Genomic DNA, 20,397 nt, shown 5'->3' on the forward strand with positions numbered 1-20,397 from the left:
GCTGCAACCTGCCTGCAGCCCTTGGTCCCACAGAGAGATGGGGCACTTCCAACTGGTCTCACACTTCTGGCGCTCTGCCCGGCCCCACCTTGCCCTGTGTGCAGCCCCGGCCCCGCTCTGATCTTCTGGGTGGGAAGCACGTCCCAGCCAGGCAGCAGGAGTACGGTCCAGAGTGCTGACCCAGGGCCCATTCCTTCCTACCCCAGGGTCAGGTCCCCTACCCGCCCCCTAGGGCACAGCCTCTACCCTCCCCCTTGAGGAGCTCTTGGAACAGCACCTCAGCTAATCAGGCAGCAGGCTCATAATCAGCTCCGTTCTAATGAGGCGGGGAGAAGGAGCAGGGGAGGGGGGGCGAGGGGGCTGAGCTTTCAGAGTGGCTGGGGCACGGGGTCTCAGAGCCTCTCATACACATGCTGCTCCTTGGTCTGCAGAGGAAACAGGTGACTTCACTGCTGCTAGGGCTGGATTTTCAGACCCTGAGGGTGGAGAAGAGAGAACGTGTATACATGCGCCTGTACACTGTACACACACACACTCCTGCTTGATGAATGCCAAGCTTGTGCTGAGTGCTGGTGCATGGGCTTTGCCCTCCAGGATAACACGCACGCGCTCCCCCTTTCCTGGGCTGGGGAGACACCGTCCTCAGCACAGCACAATCACAACAGGCCCAGCAAGTCGAGTAGCTGAGACCGAATGCATCAGATTCAATTCATTAGGGCTGATCACTCCCTGAATGGGGTTGAATAATTGATGAGCAGAAGCAGCTTTCAGGATGTTCTGCGTACTCCGAGGCTCACTGGAGCCCGTTATTTATTTATTTTTTTAAGCCAACAAACCCGTCCAAATGCTCACTGGTGCGGGCAGTCTAAGGGAGCAGAGCAAAGGTTAGATGTTTTAATACGTGATGTTTACATCGTAAACACTCGGTCCACAGCTTGTAACAGAAATGGATACAGGCGGCCCTGATGTCGGGAGGGGAAGGCAGGCTGCACTGTATGCCAGGGCCACAAAACTAGGGATGTGACCTGGGGGTTGGAGGTTTCTGCCAGCACAAGGCCCGTGGGCTGGGCAGAGACGCTAGGCTTAGAAGGCGGCCAGCGTGGTCCTCAGCTTGGCTGGGTTGCAGCAGCTGAGAAGCAGGGAGGCAGATGCAGTGCGGGACTCCTCTCTCCTCCCCAGGCCTGAGGTGGCCACAAAGCCACCTCCCAGTTCTCCAGGCTCAAGGTGAGGCTTCCCAGTAAGTCATTCCAACCCAGACTACTATCTCAGTTTTAGTTCAAGAAACACTCGCTGTCTAACACAGTGACAGGTGGTGGGTGCACAGGGATGCATATGACAAAGCTCCTGTGTGCTGATGAGTGTGAGCAGGTGACAAGGAACACGAGAGAGAAGTACTGACCCTGCATTTCACTGCTACTGTTCAGTTTTGCCTGCGGTCCCCAGACATTTCCACCTAGATGTACCATCATCACCACATGCTTGAAGGGGTCAAAACCAAATGCCGCGTGTCTCCCCACTCATCCTTCTCCAGACGTTTTCCTCCTGTCCACAAGGCCTCCATTCAATCTTGCTTCAGGAGTGTGGGACCCACTGGGGCCTTCCCCTGGTGCCGGGGCCTTTGCAGACCCAGACTCCTCTGGTTTTTCTTCCTGTCCATGGGCCCCAGGCCAAGGCCGGCTTTCTTCCCCTGGTTTATGTTGTCCCGTGAGGACGTGGAAGGGGGCCTCCCCTCCTCACCGCCCTGGGATGACGCATCTGGGCTCTCAGAGTTCTCATAGACCCTGTCTCTCTTCCTGACTCTCTCTCAGGTGATCCCAGAAGCTCCTTATTCCTTTCTGAGGTGGAGTGTTCCTTTTCCCAGCCTGTCCTCCCCTGGCTCTGGGTCCTTTTGGGGCAGATAGAAGCTGTCTGTCTTTCACTGACCTCTCCTCAGCCAGGCCTGGCAGGTCCTGCCCCCAGGGCAACCAGGTCACCCTGTTCTCACCCACTCCCCAGTCTCCAGGCCTGCCAGTTCCAAGGAGTGTGTCTGGGAGGGAGCTTCACACATCTGCACTGCCCCAGAACCAAGGGAACATCCGTCATTTACTCATGCATTCATTTATTTACTCATTTATATTCATTCGTTCATTTAATCCACAGTTACTCAATGGTTCCCATGTACCAGGTATGGTGCTAAGTGTCCCTGCATAAAACATAGACCTCATCCAGGCAAGTGTGAAGGGCCTGGGAGGGAGGAGGTTTTTAAACACCAGAAGGTACTTTCCAGGCCTCAAGCAGCATAAGCAGTTGGAAAGTCCTTGCCAATCCTGTAAGAGCAGCCTGAGCCAGCCAATGTGCACCCCAGAAGGGAGTCAGGGCACCCGGGGAATGCTCCCTCCACCCAGCATCCTGTTGCTGCTATTCTCTGGCTCCTGCCCCTTACTTCCTCTTGTCAGTCTCTAGTGGGCCTCTGCTGAATTCTTGGTGGCACCATGCTGAAGTCAGGGGACCTATGTAGCCTGCCACCTCTGTCCTGGGCCTCTTGCCCAGAAGGTGACCTGGCTCCTCTTTGTATGTCACTGGCCCCTCACGCCCCTGGGGTCAAGTGCTGCCTTATCCTGCAGCCTACAGAGTGAACCTGAATGTCGAGGTACTCATGGCCTTCTCGTGTCCCCCCACAATCTTCCACCCCGCCCTCTTTCTCTCTCAAACACCGCGCCGAGGCCCTCTCTTCCTTGACCTTCCACTCACTCAGGAGGACCTGCTGCTTTCTGAGCAGCGGGCTGGATAAGGACCCACAGTTCCGGGTGGCCAGGGCGGCGCTGGTTCCGGGGGAGGCCTACCTTTGACGGCTACGTGGACACTCTGGCTGATGGAGAGCTGGGGCTGGATGAGGACACTGCAGAGGTACTCGCCCTCATCCATGCCCTTCTGCACGTCGGTCAGCTTCAGGGTCCCGTTTTCAAACACCACCTGGCGGTGGTTGTCGGGCAGCAGCAGGGCATCCTTGTACCACTTGATGGAGTAGTAGGGGTAGCCGATGACCCTACAGTTAATAAGGGTGTCCCTCCCGGCGACAGCTGTGATGTTCCTCATGGCGCGGATGCTGGGGGGCCCTGGGCAGGAGTCGGGGGGAGGAGGAGGAGGAGAGGGGACCAAGTGGTGCGGTCAGCCAGGGGCAGCCAGGCGCTGCCTTGCGACGCTCTTCTCAGTCGCTTCGCCTCTGCAACTATCCGGGAACGGAAATTTGGTGGCAGGCGTGGGGCAGCTTTTACCACAAGGCTAAAGGTAGAGGCTGGAACTGGGGGCACCTGTGGTCTCTCCAGGACTCTCTGTTACTAGCTTCAAATAGTTGCAAACAGGCACGTGCCATCCATGGCTGGGGCAAGAACCCATTCCCCTAGTGGAAGTGGGTATGTGAGCAAACTGAAGCCTCACTAAGAAATGACCAGGATTTGGGAGGGCAAGTCCTCATTTATGAGGAGATTAAGATGTTTGGGTTAAAATGGAAATGTGGAGATTTTGTTATTTTCATTCAATTTCTCATAATGGTCTTGTTCCCAAAAGGATCTTATGTACATTAAATATTTAAAGGACAATAGAAAGGTCTTTATTGAGTGAACGGATGATTTTCTTTCAACACGTGTCTTGTGGGCCCCTGAGAAGGGACTATAAAAGGGGAGCTCTGATCTCACTGGCAGGGGAAAGGGAATGTCATCAGCTGGGTCAGCTCAGCAGGTGGCAATGTGGGGGCCCTAAAGGTGCTCTGAGGCCGCCAGTCAGGGCAGTGCTGGGGGAGGTACCAGAAACTCCGGCTTCCGGTTCCCCACCCAGTACATGAGGGACTGGATCAGGGATTCTCCCAGGGCCCTGCAGCTTAACCCCTTCCAATTCAGAGGAGAGGGTGGGAGGGTGGCCAAATGGAGGGCACGTTTCCTATGTGGAGTTGGAGACCTGGCACAGGTGAATTTAGCATGAATACCCTGCTCCCCTTCCCTGGCCCAGGGCAGCTCCCAGCGCTGCTGGACCAGTGCCCTTCCTTTTCTAACCTTGCTCTTCCTCTGTCGTTTGGTCAGGGGTCACTGTAGGGTCAGATACAGACCAATTTGACTTCACAGGGCTGCAAAGAGCTTCAGAGGAGACTGTTCTCACCACAGTGATTTAGAGAACTGAAACATGGGGTTGATCACTTTGAGGACTCCTTCCCACGTAGCTGCCTGCCTTGGGGCACCCCCACACAGCCTGAGCCTCCCACTCTTGATGGCTTGAGACTTGAGGTTGGGGGAGGAGGAGAATGGAGAATTGAGGGAAGATGACGCTCTGGCTCCTGCTGCTTATACCTCCTGGAGTATTTGGGGGATGGCTCAGTGGCGGGACTCTGGGAGCACAGCTTTGGTGGACACACCTATTATCGGTCAAGCTGAGCCATACTGCCCTTCCCTGTCCTTGTCTTTGCAAGGCCCTGATCGGGCGGGTGGATGCTAGCCGGGTACTTAGTGTACCTGGGACCAGAGATATTTGCTGGGAAGAAGGGGCGGGGTGGGGGGGGTCAGGTCAGATTGCAGGAGACGAGAAGGGAGAAGAGGAGGGGGTGGGAATGCCAAGGCAGTGAACTGTACCACACACACACACACACACACACACACACACACACACACACACATCATTGGATGATGGGACTATGGAAGGCAGGGGGGAGGGGAGAGGGGGGAAGGGGCAAGGAAGGGGAAGAAAGAGGAGAGAGACCTCTACTAAAATCAAAATGATAATAATAAGTACTAATCACCACAAGAATAATGGTAACCACACAGATGGCAAAGGAACTCAAAAGCCTATTCTGATATTTAAATGTAGACAGGCACCTCTTACGTTTATTCGCGCCTGATATTCAGCACTGCCCACCGAGTTCCGCGCTGTGCACCGGTACACACCCCCGTCGCGGATCTGGGGGCCTGTGACGTTCATGTGGCTGATGGTGGTGCCGTCGGACATGGTGTACTGGTTGGTGCGGTGGCTTCCATCCCGCACGATGGGCTCATCATCCAGGGCCCAGGTGACAGTGGGGGGTGGGGCACCCTTGGCCGCACACATCAGTGAGAACTGCTCCCCAGGGTTGACCACCTTCTCGCTGAAGGAGGAGATGATGCGGGGCGTGCCGTCTGCGGGGAGTGAGGAGCCCCCTTCAGAGTCACCCAGCCACTGAGTGACCATCCCACCAGGCCATACCACCCACCAGGGGAGGAGGGAAAGCAGTGGCCATAATGATATAAGGAACTTTCTTGTTCATCAATTCACGCGCTATCTGCAAACCCCTGCGAGGTGCCAATTACCACTTCATATGAATTAAGGCTCCTCCCTCAACCACGTTGGCTGTGTCTTTCGGCAAGTTACTTAACCTCTCTGAGTCTTTCCATCTCTTATCCATGGAGGATGGTGATAATGGGGATAACGAGTATAAATTCTTCATACTAAAGTTGTGAGTATTAAATGAATTAATGCATTAAAGATGCTCAACACAGTGCTTTGTAAGTGCTTAATTAATATTACTCAACTTTTCCTTTTCTACTTCTTTCTCGTCCCTTTATTAATAAAGATAGAGGCTCAGAGGTTAACTGTATGTAAAGCCAGGACCTGACCAGGCTGGACGTGTGGAGTCTGATTTCAGCTCTCATTCTGGCAGGAGGGGGTGGTGATACTGTAGCAAAACCTGGAGCAAGAAACCGGAAGTTTGAGGCTTAAATTGTAAGCTGCCTGGTCCTGGTGTTGCGGATCTGTGACCAGGTCTTAGTCTTGGCTAAACGAATAACCTTGGACAGGACAACTAACCCCAGTGCTCCAGCTTCCTCCATGAAACATGGGGGATGTAACTGTTGACCCTGGCCATCCTTTTACATAGGATTGTTTAAAGGATTAAAATAGGTGTTAAGTACTTAAAAAAAAGAAAGCAAGGCAAATATAACAGGGCACTCTACATCCCACCCACATTTCACACCCAAATGCTGATGTTAATCCAACACTTGGCCAGTCTGCCAGCCCCTGTCCATTTCTGGGGAGACCCTTGTCTAAAACCTGGGGAGAGCCTGGTACCTGGCCAAGTCTGGGACTGCCCACCAGGTCACTGCCTTGGCCCCTCCTCTGCCTCTTCCCCTGTGCCCTCCATTTCTGGCTGCCCCTCCCACACCACTCTCTGCTCCTCCCACCAGCCTCATTTTCCACATCCCTGCTCTGAACTGCCAGTCACTTGACCTTGGGCAAGTGACCAAAGCCTCAATTTCCTCAACTGCAAAACAGGTAACATTAAAAAAAAAAAGTATTTTTACACAGGGCCCTTGGAGGATTAAATAAAACAGGCATCTGCCTAGTGTGTAGGAAGTACTGGATAAATGCCTCCTATCAGGAGGGGATGGAGGGGGCCTGGGGTCGCACTCTTCCTGGCCGGGCTTTGGGAGTCCTGCCCCACCCCTCTGTCCTGGCTGCCCCAGCTCACCCTCAAGCACAATGATGGCGAAGTCCTGGGCGGTCTGGGCCTTGCGGGTGGCGAAGCACTGGTAAGCCCCCGAGTGGCTCTTCTGGGCTGAGGTGATGAGCAGGGTCTCGTTGCTGAGCCCACGGATGGAGATGGCCTCGTCGGGCAGCACCAGCTCGGTGTTGCGGTACCAGCGGATGGTAAACTCAGGGGAGCCCATCAGGGCACAGGAGAGGATGACCGTGCTGCCGATGCCGGTCTTCAGCTTCTTTGGTGTCAGGGTCACATGAAGGGGGTCTGGGCCGGGCCGGCGACACATAAGGGTAAATCGGGGAAAAAGAAAAGGAAAAGGTCCTAGTGTGGGTGGAGCATGGTCGGAGGTAGGCTGTGGGCATAAAGGGCCCTGGGAGTCAAGAGGCCCTAGTTCAGTCTCCAGACTCCTTGAGGAGGTCGGGGAGGGGACTGGGACCGGTGAATTCCCCTCTCTAGGTCTCAGTTTATGTACTCATCTGTTAAACGGCAGGTCGAGCCAGGAGATCTCTCTGCACCTCTTGTTCTGATGGTCTGAGCATTCTTGATGCGTGTCCCTTTGCTCAAGTGGGGCTGTTCAGCTCCTAAGTTGGATGGGAGCTTGACTGGCTCATCACCCTTCCTGTCACCCACCCCAGACACCAGGGAGGCACCCTTGGCCCAGCCACTCATCTTCCCTACCCGTACAGATAACCAACTGCTGCCTCCTGCTGCTGGTCTGACTTCCCTTATATGCATCACTAGATCTATGATCTCCGCTCTTCACCCCCACGCCTACTGCTCTGCTCCAGGCCCACAGCTCCGGCCTGGACCGAGGCAGCACCCTCCTCCCTGCCACCCTTTTCCCTGCATCCTTCCACCTGTCCTCCATGCTGTAGCTGATGATTGCCCTGTTCAGAACTTCCATGACATCCAACAACTTGGTGTGGCATTCGAGGGCATCAAGGTCCGGGGGGCCTGCCTTCTCTGCTCAGGTACACAGTTTCTAGAGCAGCAGCCTGACCATGTTTCCTGCATACCCTGGGCTACTTTTTGCCCCAAGGCCTCTGCCTAGAGTGCTCTTTGCCCTCTTTATCTAATTCCTACTCATCCTCCACACTGAGCTCAGGTGTCATCTCTTCCTGGAAGCCTTCCTGGACACCACTCCCCTCCCAGGCTGGGTTAAGGATCCCTCTTCTGGACCTCCCTGTATGTAACTAACACCAGGCTGAGTACACAATCTTTAATCACTTCTTTGTGTCTGTCTCTCCCTCTGAACTGTGAGCCACTTTAGAACAGGGTGGTGTCTCTAATCTTTATACCCCTACCCTGCCTGAATCATACTTATTGGTTTTTCTCACTGGCTGCCTGGTTACCAACCCCAAGTTGGCCTCTCTCTCCTGTTCTCCATGGATGTGGGGTTCTAGAAAGGAGGCTGAGGCCTGCAGGAGCCTGAGACCCCCAATGAAGCAACCTGTCAGAGATGGGGGACTTCAGGCCTGTCTGGGTGGGTGCATGAGTCTGCTACTTGTTCCCAGAGTCTCTGTCTGCTGCCCAGGAAATGTCAGTGCACAATGAGGCAGGCAGTGTCCTGCTTGTGGCAGTCACTAGCCAGGGCTCCCAGGGTTCGGCCACTCCACTGCCCTATCCTCACTGCTCCTGCTCAGGCTTGGCAGCATGATGGGTGGGAGGCCTGGTTGCAGAATTGGGGGGTCGGTTATGAAAAGCATTGCTTTCCTTTCCACAAACCTGGCAGAGAGGGGCTATCAGAGAGGATGGAAGACAGAGAAAACCGTGTCACTTCCTTCTGAGCTCAGTTGTACAGCCATCCTCACTGGGGAGGGTGGGAGCTGAGGATCAGAGCAGGATCAGGTGTACCTAGGTGTACCCAGGGCCCGTGGGGTGTGTACAATGCTGTAGGCAGTTACTCATTGTGTGTCTGTGTGCATACGCTAGGGTATGAGCATGTTACGGTGGAAGAATATGCGTATCTGTGTATGGGCACCATATTGACATGAGCACATGTGTACAGGGAAGTGGGGCTTTCAACACATCTGCCTCTGTGTGTGTGTGTGTGTGTGTGTGTGTGTGTAAGTACTTGCTTGCTTGTATGTACTGTGAACACCAAATTATGCAGAGTCAGGTTTGCTAATTTTCCAATGATTTGGGAGTATATTTCTGACCTATTCCCTGAGACAGTCTATGTGTGTGTATGTGAATGTGAGTGCAACTGTGTGTGTGTGTGTGCGTGTGTGGGTGTGTGTGTAGCAGGAGGGTGGAGAAGGGAGTGAAGGCAATATTAGACCAAACAGTTTTGGATAGTGCTTAGTGCAAGAAGTGGGGTACGAACCCTGGTCCTTTTATCTGCCTGCTCTGCTATCTAGGGCTTGTTTGTACGAGGAGGCCCCCAACCCCATGAAGCCAGGCTTTCAGCATTTTAACCTAAGCATCTGTGTCATACACTGTCACTCCCAGAGAGAGCATTTCTTGGGGCTCTTTCTGCTCTTCCAGCTTCATAGTGAATTCACATGGGGAGGGCCTCTCCCCAGTACTGCAAATACACTCCAACTGTCAGGACCCCTCAACTGTGGAGAGGAGACTGGGCCCACATTTGGGCAGAGGCGACAGGGCACTAGGCCCAGGAGGCCAGCCCAGGAAGGAATGGGCTGTGCTGTGCTTCTCTGGTCCACCTGAAGGTCTACAGACCTCTAGCTCTGTACTCATGAGATGGGTGGTGTGGTGGCAGAGGGAACCTTTCTGCAGGATGGGGTGGGATTACCTCTGGATGGCTTCCTTCCACTGTCCAGGTTGAATGACCCTCATGATGCCATCAGGTACAACGTTCAGGGACTCAGGCTATTGCTGCCACACGGGAGTGAGATCCCCAAGGGTCTCCGAATCCCAGCCCCACTACTCCCAACACCTTCCCTGCAGCCCAGAATTCAGGAAACTCAGAGGCAGACTCTGGATGCCAGAGTTAGAAGGGTCTCTTCATTTAATAGATGGGGAAGCTGAGGCTGGGTCACCCGACAGAGGGGCAGAGATAGGGTGGGGATAAAGGATGCCCCAGGGTTTCACTAGTCCTCCTCCAGGGTTCTTCCCCTGGTATCAGCCCCCGGCCTCTTCTTCCCTCCCACCCAGGGGCTCAGCGGCAGCAGGGTCTTGCTACTAAGGCCTCCTGCACTCCACATGGCCTCCCCGGACTGCTGGGGCTCTGAGACGGGGAGGAACAGGAAGGCCCAGCATTAATACTTGCTGGCACAACCTGGAAAGGCTGACTTGGTTGTTTATACCCAGTGTCTGACCTGATTGATCATGAGAAATATTCTGAATGTCACCTCTGATGGGACACATATGTCCTCTCTAATGGATTAACATCAGCATTGTTTCCTTCAGTACAGACACTACCTCCTCCCGACATGCCAAGAAACCCTGTGAGCTTGTCACCATCACCTTCATGGTCCCATCTGATCCTGTGATCTCTGTGAGGTAAGAAGGCCGGAATCATTATCCCATTTTACACAAAAGGACGCAGAGGTGATGATCACGGTTATGTGGTTTGCCCAAAGTCAGCTACTATCTGATAATGCCAGAACCAAAGGCAGGTCTTCTGATTTCAAACCCAGGGCTTTTCCCAGGACACCAAGTGCCTTCCCCAACCAGGGAACGATCCTCTGGGGCTGGCCAGAGGCAGTGCAGCTGTCCCCATGTCCCACTCCATCACACTACGGTGCTCTCAAAGGTTACTTTCAGGGATGGGGCAGACAGAGGGCCTTTCCCCACTCACCAATGACCGTGAGGGTGCCTGTGGCCTCTGCTGAGCCGAAGGTGTTGGTGACCTCACAAATATAGGTGCCACTGTCCTCGGTTCGTAGGTCACTGATGGTCAGCCCTGTAATACGCTTGGTCCAGCGGCTGTCGGCTGGGAGGGGCCGGCCATCCTTGAGCCAGCGGATGGCAGGGATGGGGTAGCCGGAAGCAGTGCAGGGCAGCTCCATGGTGTGGCCGGCCCATACTTCCTGGGAGTGGAAGCCATCCAGGATGGTGGGGATCGATTCAGCAGGGTCTGGAAGGCAGAAAGTGTCAGCAGCCCTGATTAGTCTTGGGTGGGGTGAAGTGGGCACGAGGAAGGGAGAGGCAACCTGCTGACCACTGGTGTCCAGAGTGAGCAATACCCAGCGTGGGAGGGCCCATGGTGTCTCCCTGAGCCCAGACCCTGGCCCAAAGTCTCCCACGTGGGCCAGTCAGAGGCTCTGAGAACTATGATGGGGAGCAGGGCTGGAGGAGGAGAGGGCATGCCAGAGAGGCTAGAATGACAGACAGACAGATGGGAACGGGAAAGCGAGCATCAGGCACAGAAGGAGAGTGTGTGTGAGAGCTCCTTTATACAAACAGTCCCTGTAGTCTGGCCAAGCCTCAGGAGCAGTGAGTCCCTGTGACATGAGAATCATGACATCTTAGTTTTGTGATTCTTGATAAGCCTTGGTCTGGGCTTTAGCTTGGCCTGTGGGCGACCCTCCAGAATGGGGGAACGATCTGCCTGCCTTGTTGTCCTGTCTCCTCCCACCGGCAATCTGGGCAGAATCAAAAAAGGCCAGTGCGTTTCCATCAGAGCCCAGAAGGATTTGGAAGTTAAGCCTACTGAAACCACCCCACCCCGGCCCCCAGCAATTCCCAAACCAAAAGAAACCTGTGACTTCAAGATCTGTGGCCCTAAACTGCAGGGGACCCAGGCCCTGTGTAGGAGGATTCGTGCCACTTCTGAGTGGTACTCTGGCTGCTGCCTCAGTCTGGTTCTCAGCCTAAAAGCCCGCATTGGGCTTCCTGCCCCTTGGTGATTAAAACCTCCATAGTACCCCTCTGCTTACACGACACTATCCACCCTTATTTTGAATTCCAAGGCCTTCTATGATTGGCCCCAAACAGGCCCCTGGCCTGATCTGTTTACCCTACCTCCCTGCACCTCTCAACTCAGCTGTGTCCCACGTGTGGCACGCATGTCATCGCACTGTCCTCCTCCTGGATGCCCCGCCAGCCCACTCAGCTTGGCCAACCCCTATTCATCTTTCACAAACCAGCTTACACGTCACCCCTCTGGACGTCTCCCCCAGGCCACTTTCACTGGACTCCCATAGTTTCCTTTTTATAAAATTTTATTTTCAAACAACCTTTTCTTTCTAAATAAAAAATTCAAAAGTGCAATATATACACATGACAAAATTTTCAAACGCATAGACGAGTACACAGTGAAAAGAGAGGCTCCCTCAGCCCTGCCTCCAGCCACCCCATTTCCCTCCCCAGAAGCACCACTGTCGCTACCGCCCCCATGGCCCTTGCCAGCAGCAGTTAGCACCAGGCCCGTGTTTGCCTCTCTGGAAGACTGTGAGCATCTTGGCTCAGCATTAATCCATTGCTGTGTCTCCTGTGCCTGGCACAGAGCAGGGCCCTCGGCCGAGGAACCATTAATATTTGAGGGAGGATGAACGGGACACTCAGGCAGGCGTGGGGTGGGCCAATGATCTGCTTTTCCCACACTGTAGAATGTTGTAGGCTTGGAATAGAAGAGCTGGCGTAGGGACCTTGGAGGGAACACACAGATGAGAATCCTGAGACTAGAGAAGTGTGGTGACCTGCCCAGGATCATACTGCAAAGCCAAGATCGGAAACCGGGTCTCCCCTCACTCTTGTTCAGTAAATGGGATGCGAGATGGAGCCATCTAATCTGAGTTTTACTCAAGATCAGCGGAGCCTGGGGATCCTTCTCGTCTGATGGGAAATTCTGTCTGTCCTCAGCTCACCTTTCTTGGAGAGGATTTGGGCTACAAATTCTCCTCCCTAGGAGAATGACTTTCTGGAAGACTCTGCTCCCTTTCCATGCTCCAATGCTCAGCTGGGACTCAGGAGACCCAGGTACAAGCCTGCCTGGGTCACAGATCATTGTGTGACCTTGGAGAGTCTTAGGATTTCTTAGAGCCTGAGTTTCCTCATCTGCACACGAGGTAGAGGTGATAAGGCTGACTCCAGATCCCATAAGGTTGTGGTAGGTAACAATGGCAAAATGTATGTCCCAAGAGCTCGACGGACACTAAATCACAGCACAGATGTGCTGGGCGGTTAGTGTTTGGGGCCCGCCCTCCCTCCCTGCTAGCTTCTGTGGCCTCTTCCCCCCACAACCCTGTGGGAATGGTTGGGATAAACAAACCTGGTGCCAGGGAAGAATTACTCAATGTGACACTTAATTGATGCAAAACACAGAAATTTCGTGGCACACCGCGGAATTTACAAGCAGAGGGGCTGACAGGGCGGTGCAGGAAGGGGCGAGGTGGGGGGGAGGGAATTAATCACCGAGTCTCAGGCGTGAAATTAAATTCTGAGGGAAAGAAACCTCTTTCATTACTCTGGAGCAGAAGCGAAATGCTGTGGCGTGTACTGCGACAGCCCGGGGGGACCCGGCGCTGCCGGGCCGGTGCAAGGCTGGGGAGACAGATGGCCAGCCCTGAGCAATCTCCAGGGGCGGCACTGCGCCTGGGCTGGGGGATGGTGCACCCCGGGAGTCTGCTGGGACCTGCCCCAGTCGGTTAAACAGTGCTGCCTGAAAAGGGCACCCCCCAAACGTCGCTTCTGCACCAGACTCTGGACTCCGTGAGCTGGGGAGCCCTGTTCTAGTCCCTGCCTCTCCGGCCACTTTATAAATGTGGATGGTAACGCCTATGCCACAGGGTTAATGCACTTGAAAGCACTGGGTAAACTCAAAACAGCACCTCGGTGCGCGGAATGGTTATTATTAGGTTGTATTTTAGACTATTCTTGCAACTGGCTCCTCTCCCTTGGAAAATACAGAAAAATGAAAGTTGGGGGGCACCCCCCAAAGGTTTGGCAATGTAGGAATAATAATGCAGCAACAACAGAACTATCACAGCTATCACAGCAAAAGCAGCAGCTATTCTCTATTGAGTGCTTCCTGTGTCAGGCACACCCCCAAGCTTTTTGCATCCTGTACCCTACTTAATTTTCATAACAACCCAGTGGGGTACGTTTTGTTGCTCCCATTTTACAGAGGAAGAAGCTGAGGTTTGGAGACATGATTTTCTGCCAGGTTGCGCTGCTCCATGAGTGGTGAGGCTAACACTGCAAGTGTGGCCTGATTCATGTCACTATGTCCCTCCTTTTCCCTCCCTCTTACTTTATCAAACGCTTCCTGAGGACCCAAGCGACGTCAGCTACAGCTGTGGGCCTCATCAAATGACCACCTACAGCACACTGCCACGTGTGTCGTTCTCACCTGCTCCTCTTGCCTTGGAGCCTGGGGAGAGGGAGGGGCCGCCATCCCTTGGGAGTGTGCCCAGCTCAGACCCCCCTCAGCCACCAGGTGCCTCTGCCAAGACATCCCGGCTGCATGTCCCCATGCCTGGATTCCAGCTGCTGGCCTAGAGCTTTTGGCCAGGGAGGGACCACACCCTTTGCTGCCATCAGCCCCAGGAGCTCAGCGGGCTCTGGTCCCTAAAGAGTGAAACATCGCAGCAGAAACCCAATGCTCCCTGGGATGGACCCCCATTCTCCCCTCTGGGAGTGGAGGGACCCGTGGGGCTCAAAGCTGAGGCCTGAGCTCCCCTGTCACGCACTCGACCCTCACCCAATTCCCCTCTGCATTGCCTCACTCTCGTACCAGTTGCATTTTTGCCAAAACAAGCAGCTTGCAGATCGCCTTGTCACTTCACATCACATCAGGGCCCCTGTCAGTCAGGGAGAGGCCCTTCCTCTTGGCTCCCCCTCTGTTCCCTTCCTTCAGTTCTGTCCTCCCTTTAGATCCCCTTTACTCTGCGGTCTCCTCTGTCTTTCTCCATGCTTGTGCCTCTCCGCTTTTGTCTGTCTGGGAATCTTCCTATCCTTATTTCTTTGTTTCTCTATTTGGGCTCTATATCTGAGTCTCTAGCTGCCACCTCTCATTCTCTGCCCATTTTCCCTTCTCTTATGAGCTGGCGGGCAAGAAAGAGCAGAAGGAGAAGGGTTGGCATATCCTCCAGTTTAAAGAGTGTCTTTTTTGAAGGAACTCTTCCCCATTCCCCCCAAAAGTGGAGGTGAGCTTAGTAGGATGAAGGGCTAAATATTTGGGCAGGAGAAAGGAACAGGTCTGCAGGAGTGGGGCTTTCTGTGCCTTTCCCACATTGTATGAGCAGCATGCAAATGAGATGCAAAGCACCATATAAATAAGTCCCTACAATTTGGAATGGAACAACTCTGACACATTTGGGAATTGGGTGGTAGATTCCCAAATCTAGCCACAAACATGGGGCTGCACAGTGCGGCCCCATATCCTCCCCCTACGACAACCCAGTTTCTCTCGGCATTGGTTAATTTCATAAATGTTTGCTTAGCACCTACTATGTGCCAGGTATAGGGCCAGCTGCTGGAGACACAAGGAGGAATCAGAGAGCCTGATCCTTGCCTCATAACTCCTGCTTTCCTGGTCTTACCTATGAGTGAATGAGGTAAATGAGAAGGGATACTGGAAAAGTCTTCTGTTGGTCAGGGTAGTCCTTGCCAAATCACACAATGTCAGAGCGGTTACCTAGCTGAGCTCCTTTTCCAGCGGCCCAGAAAAGTTGCCTGACCTGGTGAGTCTAGTGTCCAAACCCCAGAGTCCTAACTATCAGTTTATCCTCCTTGCAAAAGCCACTCTAATCCCCCCATTCAAGGGCAGAGATTTTCAAATTGCAAGTCACAAACTGTTAGAAAGTTGTTAAATCCATTTGGTAAAGGTGTGACCAGCATTTAGGTAAATCAAAATGGGATAAAATAGAATAGAAAATATCAGAGTGCATTGCAATGCATGCTGGTAAGAAATAACAGCGTGCATTACAGAGATTTTGATAAAAACGTCTGTCTGGGGATTGCTGTTGAAAGAGTTTGAAAAGCACTGCCCAGAAATCCTTCCTTGAGGAGCACCATGTGTCCTTTTTCACTCTGTGACTGGGGCATGTGCGTGGTGTTCAACTGGCCCCTTCCATCTGTGGTTGGGAGCTGGAGTAAGCTGGGATCAGAGTGTGAATTCTGGCTGTGCCTCTCACTGCTGGGGCAAGTTGCCTGGCTTCCCCAAGATCTGGTTTTCTCACCTGTAGAAATAAGAAGAGCAGTGGACACCTCACAAGGCTATTACGGTGCCTAACAGAAAATGCATTGAGTGAAATTTCTGGTACATAGGAAGATTCAGTAAATATTAGCTTCCAGCCTTCCTTAAGAAGTTATAATCAATCACTCAGAATAAGAACCTTTTATTTAATTTATAAATATTTTTTGTTTACAAATTATATTCTGCCTACTTTCAAATGTTGTGAGGGGGCTACAACAAAAGATTTAAATGTACCCATAAATAGATAAAATAGAATCTTAAAAAATACTTACAGATATAAGGAAATTAAAAAACCTTCCTGGGGCCAGCCCGGTGGCTCAGGCAGTTGGAGCTCTGTGCTCCTAACTCCGAAGGCTGCCAGTTCGATACCCACATGGGACAGTGGGCTCTGCCCCCTGCAACTAAGACTGAACACGGCACATTGAGCTGAGCTGCTTCCCGGATGGCTCAGTTGGTTGGAGCATGTCCTCTCAACCACAAGGTTGCCAGTTCGATTCCTGCAAGGGATGGTGGGCTGTGCCCCCTGCAACTAACAATGGCAACTGGACCTGGAGCTGAGCTGCGCCCTCCACAACTAAGATCGAAAGGACAACAACTTGACTTGGAAAAAAGTCCTGGAGATACACACTGTTCCCCAATAAAGTCCTGTTCCCCTTCCCCAACAAAATCTTTAAAAAAAAAACACGAAACAAAAACAACCCTTCCTAAGCCAATCCAATCCAATCCGGTATAATCTAATCATTATTATGTTTGAGCATCATATTCTATCTATCAACTTCCTGGCAGCGAAGGAAAAAAAGGAAAGAAGGATGGGCTCCATGACTCTCAATATTTGATAAATGGCAACATATTTATCAGGAGAGCAATCAGTTCTTCAGGAGATTTTTAAGCTTCCTCAGGTACAGATTCCTAAAAATAATTTATCTCTGGAATCCTTATATGAGTGTGCCCCCAAACCAAATTGGACAAGGTTTGCCCCAGCAGTTCCTATAGCTATGTCCTTGAATCTCCTTCTCTGGGTGCCCCGAGTACCTAGCGGACGCCCAATCCATGGCGTGGACGTGCCCAAACCCAGGGCGGGCTGGTACCCTCCCTCCGCAACCCCTTGCCTACCTGTCACAGAAAGGCGGGCCCCATTGCTTTGCCGGGTCTCCCCGCTATACTTGTGCTTGGTGATGCAGCGGTAGGTGGAGAGGGCGTCCTCCTTCTGCACGTCAGAGATGTACAGCCCGCCGTGGTAAGTAATAAAAAACCTGTTTTCTGGAGACACAATCAGGACATAGTCCATTACTCCCCTGGCTGGGCATACGACCAGAAACAGCTTGGGCCGGCAGCTGGCCTACTCCCAAGCTAGGCCCAGGGAGAGGAGGTGACAGGGAAAACAAGGGAGTGACGTTGGTGCAGCCTCGAAGGCAGAGTAGCATCTCCAGTGGATGAGGATTTTCTATATAAAAACAAATAGAAATTACAGTAATTATTTCTTTCAGTGTAAATGCTTTAGTGTTTTACAGAACGGCATTGGGCTTTAGAGTCAGACCTAAATCTGGGTTCCAATCTGACTCTTCCTCTTATTAGCTGTGTGACCTTGGGAAAGTTATTTAACCTCTCTGAGCCTTATCTATAATGAGGTGTAAATAATACTTCATAGAATGGATATAAGGATTAAAAAAATAACTGTCTGGCACACAGGACTCAGAATAGTACTCCTCATCTGCCTTACCTCTTTGCAAGAGTTTGCTAAGTTCTTTCATATTCATTGTTCATTTGTTCTTCTTTTCTATGGTGCTTGGTACATATTAAATGCTGAGACATTTCCTATTATTATTATTAGTCAACAATTTTGACATGGCCTCTTTCTTATGTCCTAGTTATAGGAGTTCTGTTCAGCTAGTCTTCAGATGGTTCTCGAGGCTGATTATTCCATAATTTAGTTGTAATTTTAATGTGGGCATAGGAGGGGCAAGCACAGCATTTATCTACTCTGCCATCTTGCCCAGAACTACTGTTATTTGTTCTTACAACTGTGTCATCTCCATTTTCAAGTCACACAGTGAGTAAATGGACCGGAACTCAGGCCTTCCAGCGCCTAGCTCTCTCTCTGCATTGAACCAAACACAAACCTCAATCCTTTTCTCTCAATTTTAATCATTTATTCATTCAACAAACAGTTATTGAGGCTAAGCTGCACTAGGAATGGGGATGTGGACATGCAGATACACGATAATCATTAAACAAACTGTCCTTGAATGCCCATTCTGTGTAAGGTAAAGGTGCAGGCACAATACGTGACCTTTCCTGCCTCCTCCACAGCCTTTTACGGTCAGGACTTGGCAGGGAAGTCAGAAGGACAGGCAACAGTATACCCATTTTGCTGATATTGACATAAGACTCCATTCAGAAATAGATTGGCTTTTCTTGTCCAAGGTTCTAAGACAAAGCATGAACTGGAGCTAGTCAGAACATGAGAGTTGGGGAGGGGCTTGTATTCAACTCTGGACTCCTTAAGCTTCTGGCAGTGTCCTCCCACCTAAGACCCAGACAGACTGAGATTGAGAACATAGCTTTGGATCCCTCTGCCTATTCTCTGGGGGCTTAGCTTCTTTCCTAGGAAGGCATCAAAGATCCCAGGCTGCCATGTCCTTTGGGAGGAGGCATTGGAATCAGGACAGTAATTGACTCAAAAGAATGATGTGGGGAGGGTAATGTTGACTCCCCAGGAAGGACCTGCTGACATCAGAATGTCAGGCTCCCATAGGGAAACACGTTGGGTGGCTCCGTGACTTTCCAATCCTATTATTTAGACATCAGAAGTTGGCTTCTTTCTACCTGGGGGGCTGAGTGATCTCCTAAACCAATGCCAAGAGCTTGGATACGGGTTCACCCTTCTATTAGGAATACTCAGCTGTATCCCATCCCTCTAGGCACAAGTTCAAGATCTCAGCATCTGGAGATGGGGACCTCACCAAAGGACACTTTCCGACAAGGGATGCTGTCGAATTGCAAGGTTGGAAAGCTGACTGTTTTTGACTACATCTTTGACAAAGGTTTTCCAACTTTTATTTGAATATCTCCCAGGCTGGGGAGCTCATTACCTCACTCGGTAGCCCATTTAAAAGTAGACAGCTCTGACTTTTAGAAAGGTCTTCCTTGGTCACAATCGGTCTCATTGTAACTCCCTCCATGGGACCTGCTTCTACTAACTGGAGCTCTACAGAGCCAGCCTAAACCTGTGTCACTGACACACTGCCTCACATATTAGAAGGCAGCTATCATACCCTTTGACTTTTCTTTAGGCTAAGCAGTCTTAGGATTTTATTTTTGAATAGTTAGTCATTTAATATGGTTTCAAATAACTTCATCACTCTGGTTGGTCTCTTGCTTCTTGATAAACTTTGGTGTAGCAACAAATCCAATTCTCCCTGCCTCCCACTTCCCATCCATTCTTCCTGTCTTCCTCTCTCCCACTATCTTCGTATAGGACTACCCTATGTGCCAGGCACTTCGCCAAGTGGGTGGGGAGCTAAACAAATCAGCCGTACTGTGACCAGGGCAGGATAGAGCAGGACTACCAACCTCCAGCTTAAGACTGAATCCCCTTGTTAGGGGGACGGGGTGGGCATGGGAGGCAGCCCCATTGTACTACTGCGTCACATTCTCTTTGCAGTCAAACCAAAGGCTCTCCTTATGTCCACACACTGTGCTAGGCCCCTTTTTCTCTCTCCGCTCTTGGACACCTGGTTCTGTGGCCCAGGTCTGGGACTTCACATGGATCCTGCTGAGCACCGTCTTGTTGGGCTCCCCCTCGGTGAACGCTCAGCTGCCTGGCAGCCTGCCCAGTCCTCTGGAACCTGGAGCGGATGGACCCCGCCCCACTCCCTCCAACACACAGACTACACCATGCAGACCCCACTCAGTGCTGTGCGTAAAAGACGAAAAGGGAGCTTGAAGGAGCCAAGCCCTGCTGCTGGCAGTCAGAGAGGACCTGCAGGAAGCGCAGAGAAAGCCTGGCTCCCTCACGAGACTCCGAGTGTGCCATGATGTCTCCGTGTTGTGACATGCCTAAGTCAAATGCAGACACTCTCCTGTCATTTATTATGTAAGTGGGACTGGAATATAGACCTACTGGAGGGTGTTGCTGCCAATCGGAAGGGCCACGGTCAGAGGTGCTGGCGGCAGGGGGAGGAAAACAGGATAGACTCCAAACCAACTCCAGCAGCCCATAGGTGCTCCAGCCTGGACGGCTAAGACCCTGTGATCCCGCAGCTCCCAGCACCCCAGGACCAGGCAGCGTTTGCCCCACTGGAATTTTAAGCTGGGAAGAAGGGGTGCTGTGGTGATGGTGGTGGGGAGCTGGGGTTTCCATAGCAACAAGCAGCTGCTGCATCTGATGTTTCACATCCTTCATTGTCCTCATTTCCCCCCTCTCGTCCCCCCCTCCTCGTGCATATTTAATTGCAGTAACGTTTCCAGACACAGTGTATGCTCCTGAAACAAAGGCAGGCTGCAGCCAGGGGGATGCAGAGAGAGAATGAGGGGAAGAAGAAATCAGGGGTATTATGTTAATCCCTCTGGGGGAGCCTTGTGCAACATCAGTTCTGCATGTTTGATGAGAATCAGATGATGGGCCCTGCTGGGGAATGAGGGCAGCAAGCGGTTTTTGTGGAAGTGAGCGGCATACGGTTGTCCTTTGTGGAGAGGGGAGGAAGCACAGGCCCAGTTGGCGGGGGGGGTTCAGAGGGGCCAGGGTCTCCACAATGTGGCTGGCCGCCAAGGCTGGCTCCAGCCTGGTGCCCTGGTAGTCTGGCAGCCCGTA

The 20,397-nt window shown here is 52.2% G+C and overlaps 1 protein-coding gene across 2 annotated transcripts in view; it reads right to left on the minus strand.

The window, feature by feature from the left end:
* Positions 1-20,397, minus strand: part of DSCAML1 (DS cell adhesion molecule like 1) — a 352,803-nt gene that overhangs the window by 81,531 nt on the left and 250,875 nt on the right. For both annotated transcript variants that reach the window (XM_033121166.1, XM_033121167.1), the window contains exons 4-8: positions 16,698-16,844; positions 10,242-10,520; positions 6,467-6,742; positions 4,842-5,138; positions 2,823-3,095 (exon numbers count right to left, since the gene is read on the minus strand). In XM_033121166.1, coding sequence (XP_032977057.1) covers positions 2,823-3,095; positions 4,842-5,138; positions 6,467-6,742; positions 10,242-10,520; positions 16,698-16,844 — 1,272 coding nt within the window. The remainder of the gene's footprint in view (positions 1-2,822; positions 3,096-4,841; positions 5,139-6,466; positions 6,743-10,241; positions 10,521-16,697; positions 16,845-20,397) is intronic.

Source organism: Rhinolophus ferrumequinum, chromosome 11 (assembly GCF_004115265.2).
Source record: "Rhinolophus ferrumequinum isolate MPI-CBG mRhiFer1 chromosome 11, mRhiFer1_v1.p, whole genome shotgun sequence".
NCBI lineage: Eukaryota > Metazoa > Chordata > Mammalia > Chiroptera > Rhinolophidae > Rhinolophus > Rhinolophus ferrumequinum.